The 24565-nt window shown below is 47.0% G+C and overlaps 1 protein-coding gene across 5 annotated transcripts in view; it reads right to left on the bottom strand.

Annotated features, from left to right (window-relative positions):
• VIT (vitrin) overlaps positions 1 to 24565 on the bottom strand; it is a 2362557-nt gene that overhangs the window by 70034 nt on the left and 2267958 nt on the right. For all 5 annotated transcript variants that reach the window (XM_069607358.1, XM_069607362.1, XM_069607360.1 and 2 more), the window contains one exon: positions 22201 to 22714. In XM_069607358.1, the coding sequence (XP_069463459.1) occupies positions 22201 to 22714 (514 nt within the window). The remainder of the gene's footprint in view (positions 1 to 22200; positions 22715 to 24565) is intronic.

The raw sequence follows: 24565 nt of genomic DNA, 5'->3' as shown, positions 1-24565 counted from the left end.
CATGCAGATAACCCTTCCTGGGGCAGTTCCCTTGGGCCCGCCCGAAAGATTTACAGGGGATTCCAAGAGGTTTGCAACGTTCATGAACCAGTGCCGCCTGCACTTCCTTTGTAGACCAGGGGCCTTTCCGAATGACCAATCACGGGTCGCTTTTGTGCTATCCTACCTGAGTGGTAGCACTGCGGACTGGTCTGTACCCTTTGTAGCCCAAGACGATCCTTTGCTGCATGACTTCAGGGGCTTTCAGCAGGAGATGGAAAAGCTGTTCGCCCGTCGTACTCATGGCCAGGCATTAGACAACGAACTTCTGTCCCTACGCCAAGGGAATCAAGACCTATTAACATACATAACCACGTTCAATAGACTTGTAGTTGAAGCAGAATGGCCAGTGGAGAAGAGAACCACGTTATTTCATCGGTGGTTGCGGGGGGAGCTCAAGGATGTTCTCGCACAAGTAATGAACCCCCCCGAAAGACTGCTCAGAATTCATTGACCTTGTTGTTCAACTGGATCATAGGTTGCAGGACCGAAGAGCAGATCGAACCAGACCGGACCCTTGCCCTATGTATGTGCGTTCAAAGGACAATATTGCCCGCACAACGGAAGGTTCAGGAGAACCAATGCAAATTGGGGGGGGTCAGATCCCCCTTGACTAAAGCAGAAAGGGATAAAAGGAGACAGCAGCAGTTATGTCTGTACTGTGGAAGGTCAGGTAATTTCCTTAAAGAGTGCCCTGAGAAGCCACCGAGGAGGACGGTAGGGGCCATGGACAAGGAAGATACCATCAAGGAATCGGAAAACTCCACAGCCCGGAAAGTGTAGGGGTCCACTTGTCGAGCGAAGAAAGTGAACTACAGACCTCCCATTTTGCACTATCTGTGGTCTTAATCAATCACCAACAACCATTACGGATGCATGCAGTAAGAGCGTACATTGATAGTGGAGCCGTTGGGAATTACATCGACCAGGATCTTGCGGGAAAGAAGGGGCTTCCTTTACGCCCTAAATCAACCACCGACACTGTTACCACTGTCGACAGCACGGAAATAGCTTCTGGTCCGGTATCCCAATGCACTGCAGCTTTAACCCTTCTGTGCCAGGATGGACACCAAGAATCTATTGTTTTCGACCTCATTAAGGCACCACAGTTCCGGTTGATTTTGGGAATGCCATGGTTGGTAGCTCACAATCCTCGAATCAATTGGCAAGCAAAAGAATTGGCCTTTCACGAGACTTGCGCCCACACATGTTATCGCCAAGAGAAACAGCCAATAGACACCAGAACCTCCACGCTTGCGACTGTGGCAATCGGCACCCTACCAATGAATACCAGGACTTTCAAGATGTCTTTCAGAAAGAACAGGCTAATACCCTGCCAGCGCATAGACCATACGATTGCCAAATCGACCTGATACCCGGCGCACAAATCCCTTGTGGGCGAATTTACGCGCTCACGGAACCAGAAAACAAGCACCTGAAGGCCTATCTTGACCAATATCTGGCCAACAGGTTCATCCGTCCTTCGAAGTCTCCAGCAGCCAGTCCTCTATTCTTCATACCGAAAAAGGAGGGGGACTTGAGAACGTGCATCGACTATCGCGTACTGAACCAAGTTACCGAAAAAAAAAACACTACCCCCTGCCACTGATCCCTGAATTGCTTGATCAAGTCAAAGATGCCTAAATTTACACAAAACTAGACCTGAGGGGGGCATATTACCTTGTTCGCGTAAAACAGGGGGACGAATGGAAAACCGCTTTTTGCACCAAATACGGCTTGTACGAATATCAAGTAATGCCCTTTTGGCCTTTGCAACGCGCCTGCAGCATTTCAATACTTCATGAACGATGTCCTACGGGAATTGATTGATGTCTGTGCTCTAGTGTACATCGACGATATTCTAGTATATTCCGCATCAAAGCAGGAACACGTTAAACACGTCCTATCCCTATTGGAGAAACTCTGTCAACACCAGCTCTACACCAAGCTCGAAAAGTGCTCATTCCACGTCTCCGAGGTGGAATTCCTGGGCTTTAGTCTCAGCCCGAATGGAATCCGAATGGATGTACACAAGGTAGATGCTATCCTGAACTGGCCATCCCCAAATTCATTCAAGGGGGTTCAAAGTATGCTGGGTTTTGCAAACTTCTACCGCCGGTTCATCGCAGGATTTTCACAAATCGTGCATCCCATCACGTCATTGCTAAGGAAAAGCAACAAAATGTTCCAGTGGACAACAGAAGCCAAGGAAGCTTTCCAGGAACTCAAAGCAAGATTCACATCTGCCCCAATCTTACGCCACCTTCGCCCTGATCTCCCATACCTGGTGGAAACGGACGCCTCAAGCATGGCTATGGGAGCCATCCTCTCACAAAAGGACCCCGAAACGTGCCAGTTACACCCTGTTGCCTTCTGGTCGCGTAAATTCACACCCCTTGAACTCAATTACGCTATCACAGACAAAGAACTCCTGGCCATCAAGTCAGCCTTTAAGGCATGGCAGCGCTACCTCTTGGGCGCCAGACACACAATCACTGTAATAACTGACCACCGGAACCTCCAGTACCTAAAAACGGCAAAGTCCCAATCCTCACGACAACTACGTTGGACTCTTTTTTTTGCTGAATATGACTACGTGATTACATTTTCGAACAGGGGTGAAAAACGGGAAGGCCGATGCCCTTTCCCGTATGGCAAGGGTATCAGACCCCTGACCCAATAGCAATCATCCTGAGTGACAAGCTCCCATGAATCACAGCAACCATAACTCAGAAAGAATTACATGAAGAAATCCAAAACCTGATGAGTCCGGAGCAATTACAAGCGTGGAGTGCACAAGGAGAACATTACATGATAAAAGATCAGTTGCCCTACTTCAGGAATCGTTTATTCTTACCAAACCAAGAACTACGAGAACAAGTCATGTCCGGTTATCATGATTCCTTGATCGAGGGTCACCCCGGAATCGCTAAAACCCTAGCCAAGATAAAACAAAATTATTGGTGGCCCACGTGGCGTAAAGACATTATCCAATTCATCCTATCTTGTGGATTGTGTGCTCAAAACAAGTCATCCAAGCAGAAACCGGCTGGGCTATTTCAACCATTGGAAATCCCACCAGCACCCTGGCACACATTGTCCCTCGATTTTATTACTGACTTACCACCCAGTCAAGGGTTTAACACTATTCTTGTGGCCGTGGACCTATTTTCAAAAATGGCAAATTTCATTACTCTTAAGGGGCTCCCAAATGCTTCCACTCTGGCATAGGTATTTCTTGAAGGCATCGTACGGCTCCATGGGTTTCCTTCAGTTTTAGTCTCAGACCGAGGTACTGAATTCGTATCTAACTTCTGGAGAAAATGCTGCTCTATGGCCCAGATCGACATCCGGCTATCCACCAGTCACCATCCCCAAACGGATGGTCAAACTGAGAGGACAAATCAGACGCTTGAGCAGTATCTGCGTTGCATGTTACACCAAGCTGAAGGAAGCTGGTTCGACCTATTATGGATAGCTGAATATGCTTATAATAATTCCCTACACACCAGCACGGGGCAGACACCCTTTTATACCATGTATGGCAGGCACCCACGTACTTCTGAGTTGAACGTTCCCACAATCCTGGAAATGCCAGCAGTCAAAACCTTGCACACAACCATTTCTCAAACTTTTAAAAGGGCAGCTGAACACCTACTTCAAGCTAAGAATCGCCAAAAGACGTTTGCTGATCAACACCGAGCAAAGGCCCCCCAACTACCAAGTGGGAGACAAAGTCTGGCTGGCGTCTAAACACGTGTCCATTAAAGGAACCCGAACTTTCCGTCCAAGATACCTGGGTCCATTCACCGTCACCTCCGTGATAAATCCTGTGGCGGTCAGACTAGCTTTGCTGTCAAACATGCAGATTCATCCTGTGCTCCACGTGTCTCTCCTTAAACCTGTTCAACCTGGGACCCGGGTAACAACGCCACCGCAGCGAGTAGTAGTCGCCGGGGAGCCAGAATTCGAAGTCAAGGACATCCTGGATTCAAAGTACGTCAGATCCAAATTATACTACTTAGTAGACTGGAAGGGGTATGGTCCACAAGACAGGACATGGGAGCCTTGTCAGTACAAAAAGAGAAAATAAGTGGGCACCACTATGTTTTAGAAGGTAAACAAATAGGTTTAAACACTCTTTCGAAAGGATGAGTCAAAAAAGTTAGCAAAAGCACGAATTAATGCTCACAGGAGCTGGCTGTAATGAGCCTGGAGAAACCCTGGCTCGCAAATCAGTGAAACACAAAGACCAGATGAAAAATTCAGTCAACCAGCCGCTCTCTGTTAGAACCCAGCCGGGGTAGTGTAGTTAAAAGACAGGTAATATGATAGCAATGTGAATTCACTTCTACAGGTATATCAGTGCAATCAAGAAAAAGTTAGATTCACAGTTCTTGTGGGAAAAAAATATATTTGTCAAAAATGAAATTCGAAAAATATCAGTAGAAGAAAATCACTAATAATATCTTAGTGAGGATGCGGCTGCCACTTCTCATATTTTTGAATAGACCTCATATACCAATGCATTTCGGAGCATACAGCTCCTTCATCAGGGTAAGTCTAATCTAATAACAGAACATAAATAGAACACATGATGTAAAACACAACATGACATTATATAGCATGTAACACGACAGTAACAGTGAAAGCAAAAAATGTATAACCACATACCAAACAAACAGGTGGGGATTCAGGTCAGGTTGTAACATGCAAAGTAGAAAAAGAAAACAAATGAGTTCACTGGCGTGGAGAATATCTCAACATATAAATGAAAGAAATACCAGGAGGTTACCTTACAAGAAGTGTGTGGCCAGGCAAGACAAAGAAATTAGAATCCAAGACAAACGCGTGGTCTGCTAAGAGTAACAGCGGAGTATACTGTGCAACCAAATTCAACAATCTGTCGAGAATAAGATGTATTTAGATGAGGGTGAAGATAGCGCAGCAGTGTGATGAAAGGACCTACATTGTAACTACCCGCAAAGCACAAACGGGGTCTGCGGCGGCCGTCGGAACGCTGTGTTGCATCGCTGAGATCAAGAGTTGCTAAGGAAACACTGCTATAAATAAACACGTGACCGCATCACCTCGGGAGAAAGGGCGATGCGGCTCGTGTACAACAGGGGCTGCATGCGGAGCCATCGGGCATAGAGGGGACATAAAAAGTAATTATCAGCCCTATAGAGGGTGAAAGAGGAAATGTGGATGCGTGACAAAATGTACATAAAAAAACGAATAAACATGAAATACACACGTGACCGCATCGACTCGAGAGAAAGAGTGATGCGGCTCGTGTACAATAGCAGCTGCATGTGGAGCCATCGGGCAAGGTAGAGACATGAAAAGTAATTATGAGTACTATAGAGGATGAAAGAGGAATTATGGATGCAGAAAAAAATTGTGCTTAAAAAACGAATTAGCATAAAATAAACACGACCGCACCGCCTCGGGAGAAAGAGTGATGTGGCTCGTGTATGACAGTAGCTGCATGTTTAGCCATCCAGCATAGTAGGGACACGAAAAGTAATTGTCAGCACTATAGTGGATGAAAGAGGAATAATGAATGCGAAAAAGAGGATACTAGAGAAAACGAATAAACATAGAAAAAATACTCATAGAAAAAATATTGAAGGATATAGGCACCAGAAACCACAAAAAAAGAGAATACAAAACGGATCTACAGTTAAGCTAGTACTTAAATTGGGAATACTGGAAAAACAATACAACATGGGGTTGCAGGTAAAGCAATTGAGAGAACATGGAGTGGGTTAGTAAATCAACATATATTAACAGCCAGAATGGGTGGCACCAGAGGTTAGGGATAGTAGCATTGATAAATCAACCTGAATTATCAGCCGCAATAGGTGGCACCAGAGGTGTCGCCTTGGGTCCCAGACAACTGTCCGGGAGGGGCGGCCTCAATGTAAGTACAACGAGTGCTATAATTACAATAACTTAGATGCATACATACAGATATTGAGCAAATGTTGACAAGACGACTGTGGAGATGTACAACAAAATTTAGATGGAATACATACCATAAGGATATTTACATAGGCGAAAAAAGTCATAGCTAAGCGCTAGGGACCAAATTGTAGGCTTGTGCCCAAACGTAATGCAATTGAGAGAACATGGAGTGGGTTAGTAAATCAACATATATTAACAGCCACAATGGGTGGCACCAGAGATCGTAATAACCTTCTACACCGGCTCAGTTTTCATCAACCTAGTCTCCTGAAGAATTTGTCATACAGTCAACTTCTAAAAAAGTTAAAAAAATAGTGAGCGATCCTGCTGAATGTCTAGCTCAACAGTCAGCTATGAAAGACAAATTCCTAGCACGTGGCTACATGGAGGAAGAACTTGATTCACCATCCCAAAGGGTCAATAATCTTGATCGTAACACATTATTAACCAGTGCTACCAAACCGAAAAGAGAACTTAAAACTCCTGTACATGTGTCGAGATTTTCGGTTCACAGCAACAAGATCAAGAACTCCATCAAGAAACATTGGAACATCTTTAAGAATGACATCAGAGTGCAGAAATTATTTGAACAATTGCCGGTATTTGCTTACCAGAGAAGCAAGAATCTACGCGACGAACTTGTACGCACAAGACCTCCCTTGAAAGAACTTAGCACCCAACGCACTGGGACATATCCTTGTCTACATTGTGCCAACTGCAGTTTGGTTATCAAAGGTAACACCACATACCATCCCAGTACAGACAACAAGATCTTCTTGAGGACATTTGGCACTTGCGATAGCATGAACATCATTTATGGAATTAAGTGCCCCTGTGGGAAATATTATGTTGGCCAAACTACGAGAGCAGCTAAAGTGCGCTGGAATGAGCATCTCTCGTGCATACGCAACTCCAACCCCAACTCAGCAGTGGCCCGCCATTGGAGCGAGAAACACCACAATCTGACACAAATCCGATTCCTGGTCCTTGAAGTATTGAACAAGGTCAATCCACATGAAGATTTGGGCCTTCGGCTCAACCAAAGAGAGACATATTGGATCGATAAACTGGGGAGCCTGCATCCCAATGGCCTAAATGAAGAAATTAATTATCATTGCTACATTTAATTTGATGTATTTTTCGGTGACTCCATGTGACATTACATTATGTTGTTTATTTCCTGATGATGTTTCTGCATGTCACACGTAACATTACGTTTGGGCACAAGCCTACAATTTGGTCCCTAGCGCTTAGCTATGACTTTTTTCGCCTATGTAAATATCCTTATGGTATGTATTCCATCTAAATTTTGTTGTACATCTCCACAGTCGTCTTGTCAACATTTGCTCAATATCTGTATGTATGCATCTAAGTTATTGTAATTATAGCACTCGTTGAACTTACATTGAGGCCACCCCTCCCGGACAGTTGTCTGGGACCCAAGGCGACACCTCTGGTGCCACCTATTGCGGCTGATAATTCAGGTTGATTTATCAATGCTACTATCCCTAACCTCTGGTGCCACCCATTGTGGCTGTTAATATATGTTGATTTACTAACCCACTCCATGTTCTCTCAATTGCTTTACCGGCAACCCCATGTTGTATTGTTTTTCCAGTATTCCCAATTTAAGTACTAGTTTAACTGTAGATATGTTTTGTATTCTCTTTTTTTGTGGTTTCTGGTGCCTATATCCTTCAATATTTTTTCTATGAGTATTTTTTCTATGTTTATTCGTTTTCTCTAGTATCCTCTTTTTCGCATTCATTATTCCTCTTTCACCCACTATAGTGCTGACAATTACTTTTCATGTCCCTACTATGCTGGATGGCTAAACATGCAGCTACTGTCATACACGAGCCACATCACTCTTTCTCCCGAGGCGGTGCGGTCGGGTTTATTTTATGCTAATTCTTTTTTTAAGCACAATTTTTTTCTGCATCCATAATTCCTCTTTCATCCTCTATAGTACTCATAATTACTTTTCATGTCTCTACCTTGCCCGATGGCTCCACATGCAGCTGCTATTGTACACGAGCCGCATCACTCTTTCTCTCGAGTCGATGCGGTCACTGTTGAGGTGAATCTTCCCAGTGTTATCATTGTGCCACATTTGCATTATAATATGTTTAGCAAAAAGAGTGACATTGTGATGTCATGTACTTCTATTTGGAGTGTTTAGTTTCACTGTGTATTCTTAGTTTGGTCAGTTGGAGCCTGCCTCTTGAAGGGGTACCTGCTGTCCTTGAATCATGCTTAATAAAGGACTGTGTGATACATTATCACTGTGTGGACCCATACTTAACAGTCACGTGTGTATTTCATGTTTATTCGTTTTTTTATGTACATTTTTTCACGCATCCACATTTCCTCTTTCACCCTCTATAGGGCTGATAATTACTTTTTATGTCCCCTCTATGCCCGATGGCTCCGCATGCAGCCTCTGTTGTACACGAGCCGCATCGCCCTTTCTCCCGAGGTGATGCGGTCACGTGTTTATTTATAGCAGTGTTTCCTTAGCAACGCTTGATCTCAGCGATGCAACACAGCGTTCCGACGGCCGCCGCAGACCCCGTTTGTGCTTTGCAGGTAGTTACAATGTAGGTCCTTTCATCACACTGCTGCGCTATCTTCACCCTCATCTAAATACATCTTATTTTCGACAGATTGTTGAATTTGGTTGCACAGTATACTCCGCTGTTACTCTTAGCAGACCACGCGTTTGTCTTGGATTCTAATTTCTTTGTCTTGTCTGGCCACACACTTCTTGTAAGGTAACCTCCTGGTATTTCTTTCATTTATATGTTGAGATATTCTCCACGCCAGTGAACTCATTTGTTTTCTTTTTCTACTTTGCATGTTACAACCTGACCTGAATCCCCACCTGTTTGTTTGGTATCTGATTATACATTTTTTGCTTTCACTGTTACTGTCGTGTTACATGCTATATAATGTCATGTTGTGTTTTACATCATGTGTTCTATTTATTTTCTGTTATTAGATTAGATTTACCCTGATGAAGGAGCTGTATGCTCCGAAATGCATTGGTATATGAGGTCTATTCGAAAACATGAGAAGTGGCAGCCGCATCCTCACTAAGATATTATTAGTGATTTTCTTATACTGATATTTTTCGAATTTCATTTTTGACAAATATATTTTTTTCCCACAAGAACTGTGAATCTAATTTTTTCTTGATTGAACTGCTATACCTGTAGAAGTGAATTCACATTGCTATCATATTACCTGTCTTTTAACTACACTACCCCGGCTGGGGTTCTAACGGAGAGCGGCTGGTTGACTGGATTTTTCATCTGGTCTTTGTGTTTCACAGCCTTGTCAGTACATCCATGCACCTCGCTTGCTTAGACGATTTTATCAAAACCATCCAAACAAACCAGGACCAGACAGAAGAGCCTTGGGGGGGGGCGGGGGGGAGTGCTGTCATGATTCCTGCCCCTCATGTCCTCAGCCCTCCAAGATGTCAGGCTGGAGCCAGGCCACGATCACCTACATGGCCCTCAAGGGCCTCTCCATCCCCCCAAAGACTCACTTGGAGTCAAACTTGGCGCTTGTGGCACCAGACTCACTCACTCCTGTAGGATAACATTGGGGATTGGACTTGTAGTGCATTGATGGGGACAAGATGGATGCCCCCACATATTTCGGTTCCCAGAACTGCATGTGCAGTCTAGTCTTTTGGGTGTGGTTCAGCCCAGACACACCTGGGATACCCAGAGACTACTTAAGCCACGCCCAGGCTGAGAAACATGCTTTGTGTTTTCTGCACCTGCAGCGTGACACTCACCGTGTTCGGATCGGTCTCCAGTAGGCCTGCATCTTTCTTCTGCGCTCAGCTCCTGCAAGAACAAGAACACCGTTAGGAACAGCCTTTCGTTGCGGCGCTTCTGCACACCATTCATCGCTTTTTCTGTTCTGCGGGCATCTTCGGCGGTGTCATTCCCATCCCAGCACGCCGCTTCCAAAGGAAAAGGGGAAAGAACAGAAAAAAGTCATTAGTAAGCATTCAGCAAATCTTCGCTTATTTTTAAAGACTGTATGCGCTTCAAACGCTTACCTGAATCCCAGCCGCTCTGGGGGAACTCTGTCTCTGGAACTTCTCATCCATCTGCAAGAGGGAAAAGACACTCCAGGTTAGCGTGGAAACATCTAGAGGCGCCGCATACTGCGCTTACTCACCGCATTTCTTCTTCATAACCAGCATCCACGCTGAAAACGTTGCGGCACCTAAAAGACACAGAAAAAGAACTCCGTTCAATACAAATAGGTAAGGGTCGAATCGTGCATCGCGCTCTCCCTCACCTTCAGCGCTACTCATCTCAGCAGCACGTCGCCATCCCCGGACGCCGGCCATCATCTAAGGAAGGAAAGGAACAAAGTTAGAGAACTGTTCAAAAGACTCATTATACTTACCTGTCGGACTCTTGCCAGTGAAGTAACTGGGCAGCAACGAGCCTGCATCAATCAACGCGCCCCTGCGCTGAAAGCAGGACGGAGAGCACACTTTCCAAGGAAACAAGGCCCAGTCCCCAGTCCAGTAGACTCCAGGGAAGGGTTCGAGGTCGTAAGAGGTCAGAACAGGCTGTGTGACATCCCTGTGGATACCAGGTGAGCATTACACATACCAATGTTTCACCAGAGCTTGACCAGTCTTCAATTTATCACTGGCCTGAGCCATAAGGGAGACCATTCTCTTCATTAGTCCTAGCACCTAGTCCACGACATTGGTAGTGACAGGAGGAGTAGGCATCTCCCACCCCCCCCTTGACTATAGACAAGAGTCCCCTAACAGGGTGACCAAAAAGAAGCTTAACGGGGCTGAAGCCAACTCCTTCTTGAGGTACCTCTCTGTAGGCAAAAAGCAAGCATGGCAGGAGGAGATCCCATTTACTCCTCTGGAACAGGTCCAGTATGAGAGAGTTCCATGCAAGTAGTTTAGTCCCGCTCTCCCCCTCTCCCCTCTGCGTCGCTCTGGTCCAAACTGATGTTTTCGCTATTGTCCATTTTTCCAGGTCAGCCTACCACATTTCTCCTGATGGCCCTGTGCTCGAGTTCCACACCATCGCTATGCAGTGTCTCGCCAGAATGCACATTAGGTCTTTCATTTTCACTATATGCGTCCGTTGTTTGCCGCCCCTCGGGAACAGCCCCAGGAGGTAGGATTCCATCGACCACTCTTGCACCTGGATCCCCCCTGCCTCAGCCCTCGTTTTCACTATGTCCCAAAATGTAAGTATCCCCGGGCAGGACCAGAACATATATATCATGTCCGCTTGCTCTTCCGCACAGTAAGGGCAACTTCGGGTCTGTTGGTGTCCCATGTGCGACATCCTCTTGGGTGTGAGGTACGTCCTGTGCATGAGGTACAGTTGCATATGCTGGAATTTCGCATTTCTGGAGACTTTTTTAGCATACTCAAATGTCCGGTTCTACTCCTCATCGGTGAAAGTCCTGTGGAGCTCCTCTTCCCAACTAGCTCTTGTTTGTAACGCCCTTTCATTGTTATCCCGCAGGAGCAGCTCATAGAGTCTGGATTGCGTGTGCCCTCCCTCCCATGCATTGTACCACGCATCGAGTGCTCCCTCACCCTCTTCTTCTCCCGGCAACGTTCTCCACCTCTTCTTGATCCTCTGTTTCATACTATTGTACAATAGGAATTGTCTGCTATGTATGTCCTGTTCATCCTCAGGGTCTGAAAATCCACCCACTGTCCTTCTTTCCATGGGTCTCTGGTCTGTGCCACTCCTTTGTCTTCCCACTGCATGCGGTAGGTGGTCAGGGACCAAAACGTCATAGCTTTTTCTATTTTGGCTAGGGCCGCCTGTGTTGGCCGTGTGCGTTGCCGTGGTACTGTGGTGTATGTCTACTCCCAGATAGCGGAAAGTAGTTGGGGTCCATGTGTGTCCCACGCTCGGTAACTGGGTGGGGGGTCTCCCTCAGGCCTGCCAGAGGAAAGAGGATTTCTCCCTGTTGATCGTGATGCCTGACAGTCTGGCAAATGCCCCCAGTGCTTCTAGCAGGTCTGGCATGTTTTCCTTCGGGTCCCGAACATAGAGGAGTATGTCGTCTACATATATCTATATAAAGAACCCACAATCTTCTCCTTCAGGAAGGCTCTCATAACAAAACTCTTCCAATATTGGTATCAAGATGCTTCACCCTGCCACTAGATATGCTCCTTACCCATCCATGCTGTAATGTATAAAAAACCACGTGTAAAGTATCCTCTGCAGAGGTCTCTACGACTCTGCTCTGGGTACAGGTGAATGTACATACCACTGTAAATGCAATGTGTATCCTTTGAACAAACTAAGTATCCATGCTGTAGTGTATACTTAACCACCTATGCAAAATGTTCCCCGGCTAGGGCCAACACCCTACGCTATGATTGTATGCTGATGAATGGAATGTATACTGCACTGTAAATATAAACTGTATCACAAGCCTGGAGGGAATCAGGAATAGCATGGGATTCTGGGCCAAGCTCCCCCTAGTAATGGTGGGTAGGGCAGCCCTGCTCAAGATGGAAGTCCTACCTAGGCTACTACACTTTTTTGTAAACATCCCATATATGTTGCCCAAACGTTTTTTCATCAAACTGGAGAGCATATGCAGAGGCCTTTTGTGGCACAACTCCAGAAATGGAGTGGCCCTGTGGAAGCTACAGAGCACACACAACAAAGGGGACATATGCCTGCCGAACTTTGAGATATACCACTTGGCAGGGCAGTTACAATACGTTGCCAGGTGGCTGTCAGAAGAAGAGACAGCAGAATCTAGACTGCTGCAGGGGGAATGTGGCCCTTATTTCTTAAAGGAACTGATATGGCTGCCCAAACTACAGCTGCAGGGGAAACCTAGATTGCTGGAGCTGGGCTGGAAGACATGGCACAAAGCGTGCCGAGTTATGGGAAACGCTGCCCGTGCTCCCTGCAGACGCCACTTGTGGCGCTTAGCAGGGGGGAGGAGCATCTGTGGAAAGGGATCCGTAAACACTGGGAGACGGTGGGCCTGGCGACCCTGGGAGACATATGGCAAGACGGGAAGGCGCTGGACTTTCAAACGATAATGGAAGAGACCGGGGTTCACAAAGGGCAACATATCACATATATTAGACTAATTAAATGGGTGAAAGAATCGTGGTCTGAAACAGTACTAGCAGACCAACCTGATACTGCCATAGAAACCATGTATGATATTTCGGAGGGAGGGCACAAAACGTCCCGGATTTATGAACTGGTGATGTCCAAAGTGGGGAAGGAACTGCTCCAATTAAGACGAGACTGGGAGGAGGACGCGGGAGAAGCTATGCAAGACGGGGAGTGGGAAAGAGCCCAGAGATATCACAAAAAGGTCTCTAGAAATGCAAGGCTGCAGCAGATACAGCTATATGTCACCCACCGGGCATACATGATAAGTTGCTAGATTCAGTAACAAAGAAGAACAAAAGTGCCCCAAGTGTGGGGAGGGGGAAGCCGGGATGATCCATATGTTCTGGGCGTGCCCCGAGGTGGGAAAATTCTGGGAGGAAGTAAAGCTACGACCAGCCGAAAAGCGAATCAAGCTGAACGTGGAATCCATGTGGGCATGCATGTTGGGGGGATTCACCAGACCTCGCAATCTAAAAAATGTTTGTAAACTTGAATACCTGGCCTATAACCTGCCCAAAAGGAGGATAGCCATGAGCTGTGGGAAGGCAGCCCACAGACCCAAACTAGAGCTATGGTGGCACGACCTCCTGAAATGGGCAGAGGCCAAGACAGTAGCATGGTATGAGGCAGCTGACAGAGGGGAATATGGCGAAGTGGGGCCTCTGATAGCATGGAGACAAATGGTGGCCACATTGTCGGGACCCTCCCCGGCCAACCCTATAGAGAAGGACAAGTCTGGGGACGAGGAAGGGGACATACCTCAGCAGAATGACAATTAGATGGATGGTAACGGAAGTTCAAGTTAAAAGCGGGGGTGGGAGGGGTGACAGTAATCATAATAATACACAAAGTATGCTTGTGAAACATGCATCAGAAACTGTGGAGTGTGTTGGTTATGTTTTGTTTAAGTTGAAAACCAATAAAAACTATTTAAAAGAACTGTATCACAAGCCAAGTATCCATGTAACAGTGCCACGATGCCCTTGGGACGATGGCGCTTTATAAATCCAAATAGGTAATAAAATAAAATAAATAAATATTGAGATTAAGTGTGTCACCCCATCTATCTCTATTCCGGCACTCCCGTACTCTGCCCTGAGGAAAACTGCAAATGGCTCCTTAGCCAGTATATATAGCATTGGGGATGGTGGCCATCCCTGCTTCGTACCCCTGCCAATCTTCCACCCCTCTGAGATATGCCTACCCGTTTTCACTGTTGCTCTGGGGTCACTATAGAGAAGCTGAATCCAGCGAAGGAACCCCTCCCCTATCCCAAAATGGGCGAAAGCCCCTAGGAGCCAATACCAATTCACTGAATTGAATGCCTTAATCGCTTCTAAAGACGCTACTGTGCATTCCCCCTGTTCTTGGTTTGTGTTCTTGATAACATGGTGAAGTCTATGCAGGTTCCATGCCGTGTTCCTCCCTGGTACATAAACCCTTTGGTCTGAGTGAACCAGCGTGGATATGACCCTCTTGAGTCGGTTTGCTAGTGCTGCAGTGAGGATTTTGGAGTCCTGATTAATCAGGGAAATCGGTCTATAGGAGTCACACTCGAGAGGCGGCTTCCCCAGCTTTAATATGGGTATAATGACCGATTCTGACAGGCTCTGTGGCAGTCTTCCCCTCTCATATCCCTCCTGAAACATCTCTAGCAGCTGTGGGACCAAGGTATCTTTGTATTTCTTATACAATTCCCCAGGTAACCCATCCGGACCCGGGGATTTGCCTGTTGGGAGATCGACTATCACTGCGGTCAGTTCTTCCAGCGTAAGGGGCGCGTCCAATGTCTGCGCTTGCTCCTCTGATAGCCTAGGGAGAGGAATCACCCCCAAGGGCGTCAGTCATATCTTCCCCCTCCGCTCCTTGTTTCCTGGAATACAGTTCTGCATAGAACTGCGAGAACACCCCATTAATCCCCTCCTGGGTACTCACTTCCTCGCCATGTTCATCCCTGCTGGCAGTTATTGGTTCATGCCTGTTCTCTTGTTTAGTGAGCCAGGCTAGAAGTCTGCCAGGCTTGTCCTATTCAGCGTGTAGTCTCTGCACATACTTCCCATAGTCTAATTTGCCCAGATTGTGCAACACTGCAATCACAGCGCTGTAAGATCCTCCAGTTCTTCTCTCCTCACCCCGCACGTGCTTCTGCTCATTCTATCTCCTTTTCTACCCCCACCAGAGCCCGCCTACCTTCCCTATCGCCGCTCCTGTGACCACCACCTTAAAGGCTTCCCAAAACATGGCAGTACTATCCACATTCCCCACATTATAGTCAAAATTGTCCTCTATCGTCTCCCTGATATGTTCTTGGAAAACCTCATCTGTCAGCGCCTCTGCCCTCAGCCTCCAAGTGGGTATAGTGGCTTCTCTACATGTGTATGTCCATGTTGCTACAATCAGGGCATGGTCGGATAGCATTCTTGCCTTAATATGTATCCCCGTGAATTCCCTGAGGGACTCACTGCCCGTAAATAAGTAGTGTACGCTGGTGTGTGTGCAGTGTGGGGCGCTATAACGTGTGTATCCCCCGGTGTTGGCATATGCATGTACCTTCCTCAAGACGTCCTACAATTCCAGCTGGTCTAGAGTCTTCTGCAAGGCCCTGGCCGGTGGGGCCGGTTTCCTCTGTTCGCTGTCAGATCTGTCCACTTGCGGATTCGGTGAGCTATCCATGTCAGAACTCCTCTGGCATAGTTCGAGTACGTTGAGCTGTACATTTGTCCTCCCCATTTCTTAGCTATCTTGATTTGCTTTTTCACCGTAAAATGTGTTTCTTGCAGCATAGCAATTTGTACTTTTGCCTTGTTCAGCCAGGTGTAGATCCTACGTCTCTTGACGTAGGCATTCAGTCCCCTGACGTTCCAAGAGGCTATGCCCGCCTTATCGTGGCCCATTTGCTTGTATTGTCCCATGACCCATCTGTTCCCATAGGCCTGCCTGTCTGCTGATGGGCCTTCCTGTTCCAGCGTCTGCTAATTTCTCCCTCATGGGGTGGGTCTGACCCCCCCATTCATGTCGTGTCTTATACTCTTGGGCCCCTTGAGGGTGTACCACCTTGTTATATTTCTCTGATAGCCTTCAGCTAGATATGTGTCTGTTTGCCTGCCAATTGCGCTTCGTTCCAGCTGGTTGGTGCTTCCTCCTCCACTCGTGCCTTCATCCCTAACTAACCACCCTCTAACCATAACTAATAAACAAACGCCCAGCCTCCCTTCCCCTGCTCGGGCTCCACTGCCTCTATTGCTTCGCCCAAGGTGGTGGCAGCCCGCGGCAACGTGGTGCCTCAAAACTGGCATCCTAACGAACAAAAGTCTTGGGGTGACGTGCCTTGTCGCCCTCTGCGGCAATACCATCACTTGTTGCTCCTTTATATTCCGTCTGGCTTGCGTAGTACTTATGGTGTCAGGTCCATCTTTTCCATGGCAGTCTCACTTCTGTTGCCCCTGGTAGATTTGCGTTGTTATTGGCATTCCTGGGTCTCCCTTGTGGCATACCCTGTTGGTCCATCCATGCTTGGGGCCTCTTCTGTTGTCTCGAAGAAATGCGATCTGCTCTCATGTATCACCTTGAGTTTCGCCGGGTATAAAATCATGTAACGTATACCCGCTGCTCTGAGGCGTTCCTTGGTGGGGCCATAGATTGCCCGTTGTCTCTGTACCAGGATCCTGTAGTCCGAGTAGATCGTTATCCTGGAGGAGTTCCTGGTTATCGATCCCCCTTCTCTAGATAACATTAGTATTTTGTCCCGGTCCTTGAAGTTCAAGATCCTCACAATCATCGATCTCGGAGGGGCTCCTGGTTGGGGCCGTCTGGTCTGGGCCCTATGTGCTCTCGCCGCTGCAAAGAATTGGGACAGTACCCCTGCCCCAATCTCCTGGCCATGGATATTCTCGACATAGTTCGTAGGTTCCTGACCCTCCTCTCCCTCCGGCAGTCCAACAATCTGGATGTTATTCCTCTTGGCCCTTCCTTCTGCGTCCTCCACCCTCTGTTCCAGGATCTTGACCCTCCGGAGCATGTCTGACCTTTGAGTCTGGACAGATATGATGCCAGGGCTTGAGGCCAAGGACAAGTCTTGCAGTCCTGTTTTGGATAAGTTGCAAAGGGCGGAGAGTAGAGGTAGGTAAATTAAGAAAGAGGCTGTTGCAATAGTCCTACTTAGAGAGAACCAGAGCTTGGGAGACAGTGAGCTTCTAGGGGAATGAAGGCAAAGGAAGAGTACCTCTGAGGAGGTGCAGTAGGAAGTATGACTTTTTTGATACGTCAGCGATGTGGGCGGAGAAGGAGAGTGTGGAATCAAAGGTGACACCAAGGTTCTTGGCCTCGCAGGTGGGGGTAGGAGGAGGGCCAAGGGAGGCCAGCCAGAGAGAGTAAGGGGAAAGGAAGGTGATTCCTTTATCTTGGGCGGGTTGTCTCCCCCCGTACGGCCGTCTTCTCCAATCTTATTTTTAACTGCCCCGAGCAATTTCCTGTGGCGTTTGTCGTCTTTGCTTCCTATAGTGTGGTTTTGCTCTCAACCCAATTTCCTCTCTCTATCTTAGATTTCCACTTTATGACAGGGCCTTCAGTTCCCCTATATTGTTCAGTGAGTGGGTTGCGCCCTCCCACATCAATTAGTCACTGCCCATCTTAAATGCCCAGGCGGCGCGGGTCGTGTCCAGGGTGCTGTGCTGATCCTTGACCAGTCTGAGTAGTGTGTCCGTTATGTGTGCCACCGGTATTCAGTTCTCTCCGCTGAATAATGCCCCCTTCTCTGCTCAGCGGGTGGGTTGCGCTTCTCCACTTTGACCTGCCCCAGTCGTTGTTGCTACACGCCACAGAATGAACGTTGCCCCCGCTCTGCCCTTGCCCTGGGTCTCCCCCACAGTGATCTGCTTACTGCTCCTCACCTCCTTGTGCAGCGAGTGGATTAAGTCATCCCACGTCTGCTAGTTGGCACCTTCGGTGTTGCTCTTGTCGGCACTCCAAAGTGCTTGCGTGTCGTGGGTATGATCTATCTGTTGGTACCCGACTGCTCTCCTTTGCTGGTATTTCTTGTTCAGGCGGCTGGCTTAGTTATGCATGCACGTGTTCGTGTTGTGCCCCACCATGGCCCAGCGGGTTATGTTCTCCTGCGTACCTGTTCACTGGAGCTCTTGCTTCCATGCGTTGTGGGTGCTCAATGCTGTTAGGTGGACTTGAATGTCACTGAGCGGGCCTGCGGACTGCTCCGAGTTGCATGCGCCTGGGATGGTCTATTTCCATGCGGCTTCTCCAGGTGTGACCGTTGTGTGTGGCCTTTCCCTTCAGTCCGGCCCGTGCTGGCCTTGCCCTCCACTTCCTTCCCTACGCACCTCGCGGGCCCCGGGTTGTCGTCCTGTGTCAGTTCTCTATGGCCACTATTGTTCTCTCACTTGGGGCTGCGATCCGCTACCCACGGCCCACACCCAAGCACCATTCATTTTGTGCTTGGGTGTGTGCCCCTCTTGTTAATGCCCCCGTAGTAGCGGGCTACAATCCTGCCAATCGTTCCGCCTTCCCCCGGCGTTCTGATTGCCTTGTGGCTCCTCACCTGGGGGAAGTTCAGGGATCTGCCAGCGCCGTCCACCTCGGGTGTCTGTCCGACACGTTTGTGTATGCTGATCCGGGCCACCGCAGCGTTGCAGACGGCCTCCCCCATTGCTGCAGCGCCGGGGCGATCAACTTGCTTCAGGTGCGGGTCGCACCCCCCACGTCCTGAAGTCTGCTGGGCTCTTTCATTGCACTGGCCCCCACCGGGGGGCACCTAGGTGGTATGGGCTCCAGACTAGGGCACGGGTCGGGCGTATGCTTCATTCAGCTCTATCTGCTCTCTCTCAGGAGTGAGGAAGGGGCTCGGCGAGTCTCACGAAACCACTTGCGCGTCCTCCGCTGTCCGGCCCGGGACGCCCTCAGTCGGATCGGGTAACCGGAATGTCCAATCAGCACTGATGCCGGGGAACACTCTCAGGCCGTCCCCCTTCTCCGGCGCTCTGGCAATCCAGGCACCGCTCTTGCCCGGTGGTCCCTGCTCCGGTGGCTAGGCTCCTCCCACCTGCCCTCGGCCCACTGTCGCCCTGGGGTCATGCAGTCCTTGTTGTCCCTGGTGTTTGACCGGTGCACACCGGCCGTTGGGGTCCCATTAGCCGCGCTCCGTCCCGCTTCTCACCTTCTCAGCGTTTCACCCCAGTTCCGAAAGTGCGCCGGTTCCTCAGCTGGCCTCGGAGCCTGCGCCTGCCATCTTGGGTATATGAGTGGGGTCTCCGCCTGCGATTTTCTCCCCGGGGTCCTCTCCGATTTTTTGTTGCAAGTTCCCCAGATATTCTGCGGGCGTTCCAACACCCGTCACTATGTTTTTAGTAATGTTCTGCCATGAATTTCACCAGATTCCACGACTGCGTGATCCGGATCTGTCCAGAGCTACTGAGCAGTGCTCCCCACCGCATGTCTACCAAGCCACCCCCCGTGTCTTACTGCCTTTGTCATGACCTCAAAGCACTTTTAGTTTTTCTGTGAGTACCACAGTTGGGAGTCTGAACATATCGATAAACTGTGCATTACATTACATGAGAAGGACATTGCAAAATACAATTGTTCTTCCATGCAACAGTTTTTGGCAGAGATGTCTAGTAATGTAACATTATGTTGACAAGATGTATGTGTTAGATGTAAGGTGCGTTGTGAAATGCTGTCAGTGAATATGTGATTGCTGAATTTACATGTGACTTATCCAGCTAATATGGGCAAGTTGCACAAAAGATAAGGCACACAAAAAGTATACAATTGGCTATCTAATCCTAGAGCAAATGATTGCAGTGCATGACTGCAATATTATACATGCCCATTACATGCACAGTGTAGGCATAAACATTATGTGCACATTACAAGCTTATCAGGCCTACACTACATTTTCAAACAGTGTGTTGCCATGGTCTGAACTTACAGGATAAAAGGAACATTGCTTTGCAGGTAAAGGGCATTACATTTACTACAGCATGAAAATTACAATTTAAGCAGCTATAAGAAAAAGTATATCTTGTATTGGTGCCTTACTTATAGGGTCTGTACCAGGTATATGAGACACTCCTACCGCTGGCATTTGCAGACAGCTGCCATTTCACGTTCTAACTTTGCCTACTGTAATTTCCTGGTTCTCTCTCAAACAGTTGCGTTGTATCTCACGTGCAAAATGGATCTGGAAATTGGCAGATGAGGGGAGTGGACACTCTGTAGAGTTCATTAGCATATGCAATGTGCTAAGGGGTATTGAGAGGCATGTATAAAGAGCTGCCCGAGATGTGGAAACTTCAGCTGCTCTTTCGCCTTCTTTTGTTTGTTTGTTAGAGGGTAGTCTCAAACCTCACTTTAACTTGATCAGGTGCAGTGCTTGGATATCCTGCTGACACCTTTGCCGCTCAGTGTAAGAAACGGATTATGTCAGGCATTCATTAGGCGATTGGAGCAGTGACCTGAACCCCTTATCATTTCTCCCTGAATTATGTCCTAGAGTCTCCAGAAAGGCTAACATCCCTCACAGATTGCACAAAGCCAAAGACCAATAATGTCATCCCTGTCACCTTTTGTCTGCACCAGCCCCGTCACCTAGTGCTGGGGCAGCCCAATAACTTTGGTTTCAGAATGACTCTAAAACCCTGCAGTGAGTCCTTCATTGGGAGGTGGATAGAATGAAAATCAGGAAAGATTAAAGATGGATTCTGGATTCCTCCAAATTCCCCACAACCATTTGTGAACCATCCTCTGGCCTAAAGGGGTACAGTGACTTTTTTTTCCTTTAATGGGGTTCTAGTGCGAGGCAGGGAGAGCATTCAGGCGTCTGTGTATTTGGGTTTATCAAAGTAAGTCTGAGCCGGGCATAATGCTGTCTAGCGAATCCAAAGGTTCGCCTTTTCATTCAGCCTCTAGCACTGTCTGCTATGTATTATACTCACCACCTCAGAGATTTTTGAGAAGCAAATTTGTAGACAATCAAGTTCGAAGATTTGGGCTATATTATTACTCTGTTGGCCCCTATTCTCAACTTGGAGCAGTGAAGGTGCTAAACAGCACGATTCACTGCGCCAAAAGAGGACGCCCAGGCTCCACTAGTACTCTCAAGTGGGCCTGGGCGTCATCGTAGAGCACGGCAGTGCTCTGTGTGGATGGCGCCTGTTTTTAGTTCTAACGGGCGCAATCCAATCTCGGCAGCATTTTTGTAAAATAACAACATATTCGTTATTTTACAAAAATGCTGCCGAGAACACAGATGGACACCTTCCTATACACCAAAGTGAGCAGCTTCAACATTGCAGAATGTTTAAGCTGCTTACTTTGGTTTATAGGAAAGTGTTCATATACACCTGTATGGTGTATATGAACACTTCCATTTACACCAAACAAGGCTTCTTGTGGCACTCCTCCAGTTTAACAGCACCAAAACGGTACTGTATATCTGCGCTAGTTTAGCGCACATATTAAACTGGCGGAGGGCCACAAGAATAGGCTTCCAAAAAGCCAGTTTACGAATGTGGCAGTTGCTAGGTTGGTTTCCAACCCATCCCAGCAACTGCCACATGAATTCCGAAAGTGGCGCATTCCTTCCGACTTCGGAGGAATGCGCCACCTTCAGAATAGGTCTTAAGTACCGAAAAGGCCGTTAAGCTTTTTAACATCCTTTTCGGGACCTGGATGAGAATAGGACCCCTGGATGAGAATGGGGCCCTGTGAGTGCAAAAAGGGGAGCTTTTTTCCTGGCACCCATGATTACAATACTAGATTTTGATATACTTACAACCAAGTCCCCTTATCTCATGAGAGTAATATTTCTTAACTAAAATCTGCCAAAATTATTTAAAAACCCTAACCAGAAATGCAATAGATTAAAAACAAAAGACGTAAAATAATGAAGGACGTGTGGCTGTAGTGTTTGAAATGGAGTGACCAGCACCCATCTCCCATGTGAAGATGAAATTAAATTAGTTTAACCATTTGAAAAGAGTTGTTTTTTTCTAAGAAGATAACTCACCATTGCGATGCGCTGTCATGGCTGGAACCCGGACATCGTCGTAGGATCTGCCATCTGTAATGACAATCATTATCTTTCTCTTGTTGGGTTTGGATTTACTGAAGAGATGCTCTGAAGCGTAGCTGATGGCTGCCCCTGTGCTGGTGCCTCCACTCCAGTAATTTATTCTTTTGATGGCATTCATGACATCCTCCTTGGTGCTGTATTTTTCAAATCCAAACTCGAGCCTCTGCTCATAAGTATATTGCACAGCCCCTACCCTCGTGTCAGTGTCTGAAATCTCAAACTCTTTGGTGATGTTGGCAATGAACTGCAAGACAGTGCGGAAGTTTCCTGTGCCCACGCTGCTGGAGCCATCTATGACGAAGCCAATGTCGGCGGCATTTAGGCAGGTTTTGCTGCACATCAGACGATCAGTGTCACAAACACGCTTCACCAGAGGTTGCACTATCTTGTGGAGACTAAACCAGCTGGGCACATTCATGGAGAAAAAACCATTTGTTCTGCAGACAGCCTGTTGAACAATGAGAAGAGGAGATATCACAAAATGTATTATGCGAACTCACCTAACTCAGTTTTTTAATAATGTTGACCAATTTTAGAAATGGCCCATTTATACAAGACACCTCTGCAAACTTTTTCCCTAAGAAATATGGTTCAAGCACAATCAAAATATCAATGTCATTTAAGTCTTCCTCCCATGTCTGTTTTTGAACCTTTTCCTATTTTCTAATAGCTGTTTCATTCTGAAGGCCGCTTCGTAAGGTTCTTGGGCAGTGGTAAGCGGGAATATATGACCTAGAGGCTGCTAAGATCATTGCAATGCACAAGACTTTTTGAGAGGGCTAGCTATGTGGAGCTAGCTCTTTAGCGAACTCCCTAATTACAATGCATTACTAGGCATGCACCCAGCTCCTGTATGCCTATTTTGGTGCTCTACTTTAATAACAAACAAAAAAACAAATGCTCTTCCAAGGATGATGCACACATTTGGAATGATTAGGCTGCTGCAGAGTTTTTTTGCAGGCTTTTCTTCATCAGCCTTCTTCAGCTGTTTCATTTGATGACCATGTTTAGATGTTGTCTCCTAGTTTCTCAAAGCAACAATTGTATCCAAAACTGGAAACAATGAGTATGAAAAAAGAGCATTGCATTTTCGAATGAGAACACATACAGCCTGCTTTGCTGATGTCTCTCCCCTCTCCACATCCATGCTGTTTAGCTCTTTCATACTTGTGTTCATGCTTGTATGTTCAAACTACTGAAGAAAACTATTTCGGTAATCCACCTTATCAGACTGGCTGTGCCATTAACTTGATTTCTATCTTACTAATAATAGGCTTCAGAAGGGTTACCCACTTCACTCATTGTAATATCAGCCTGTAGTTTAGGTTGACAACCACATCAGACACATCTGTGTTGATGCAAAACACATTGTTTGTTTGTTTTATTATTTATAATGCGCATCAGACCCGGGGGTATCAGGGCGCAGCAGTTACAAGGATATGCAAAGCTTAGTTAGAAGAACTGTGGTATAAGATACCTTGCTTACAAAGCATTACTTACAGAAAAGGTATATACAAGTGTTACAGATAACTTACAGAAAAGGTATATACAAGTGTTAACAGATAATACAAGATAAGCATAAATATTTACAAATATTGCAGGCAGTGTGTAAAGAGTTATGGTTACCACTGTGGGGGTAGCCAGTAGTGAGACGCAAAGAAAGATGCATTACATACAAGGCATAAAATGTCATTGTTTACCATTAACAGAATGTCATTGCTAGATGCTGTACAGGATTCAATATCATACAATTTAGTGGTCATTGGATTTCAGCCGCAGGATAATGTTAGTTCTAAAATGTTGGTAAGATTGGTCTATTCTCAGTGTAGGAGGCAAGGAGTTCCATAATTTGGCCGCTTTCACGGGGAAGCTGTTGCCTCCAATCGTGGATAGTTTGAATCTGGGGATGGACAGGCGATCCCCGTTTACTGATCTGGATGGTCTCAGAGAGGTCTGTTTGTGGAATCTCTCAGCAAGGTAGATGGGGGCAGCTATGTTAAGAGATTTACGAGTGAGTGACAGGGTTTTTAGAAGGATTTTGTCATTAGTCCGGAGCCAGTCGTTCTGACGACTGCTCTCGGAAATGTGATATCTTCTGGAAATTCCTAAAGCCGCTCTAAGGGCATTGTTTTGTAGGTTTTGGATTCTTCTGATGGTGGATTTGGTAGAACCTAGGTAAAGGGTGTTGCAGTAGTCCAGGCGGGACAGGATGAGGGCTCTGGCCAGGATAGTGCAGCTGATGTTAGAGAGAAATGGCTTACCGGATCTGATAAGTTTACACATATAGGCCGTGGTGGAC

The sequence above is a fragment of the Ambystoma mexicanum genome, chromosome 4q (assembly GCF_040938575.1).
Source record: "Ambystoma mexicanum isolate Mex_15411 chromosome 4q, UKY_AmexF1_1, whole genome shotgun sequence".
Taxonomy (NCBI): Eukaryota; Metazoa; Chordata; class Amphibia; order Caudata; family Ambystomatidae; genus Ambystoma; species Ambystoma mexicanum.
The sequence above is the reverse complement of the archived record's forward strand: the minus strand, read 5'-3'. Positions and strand labels throughout refer to the sequence as shown.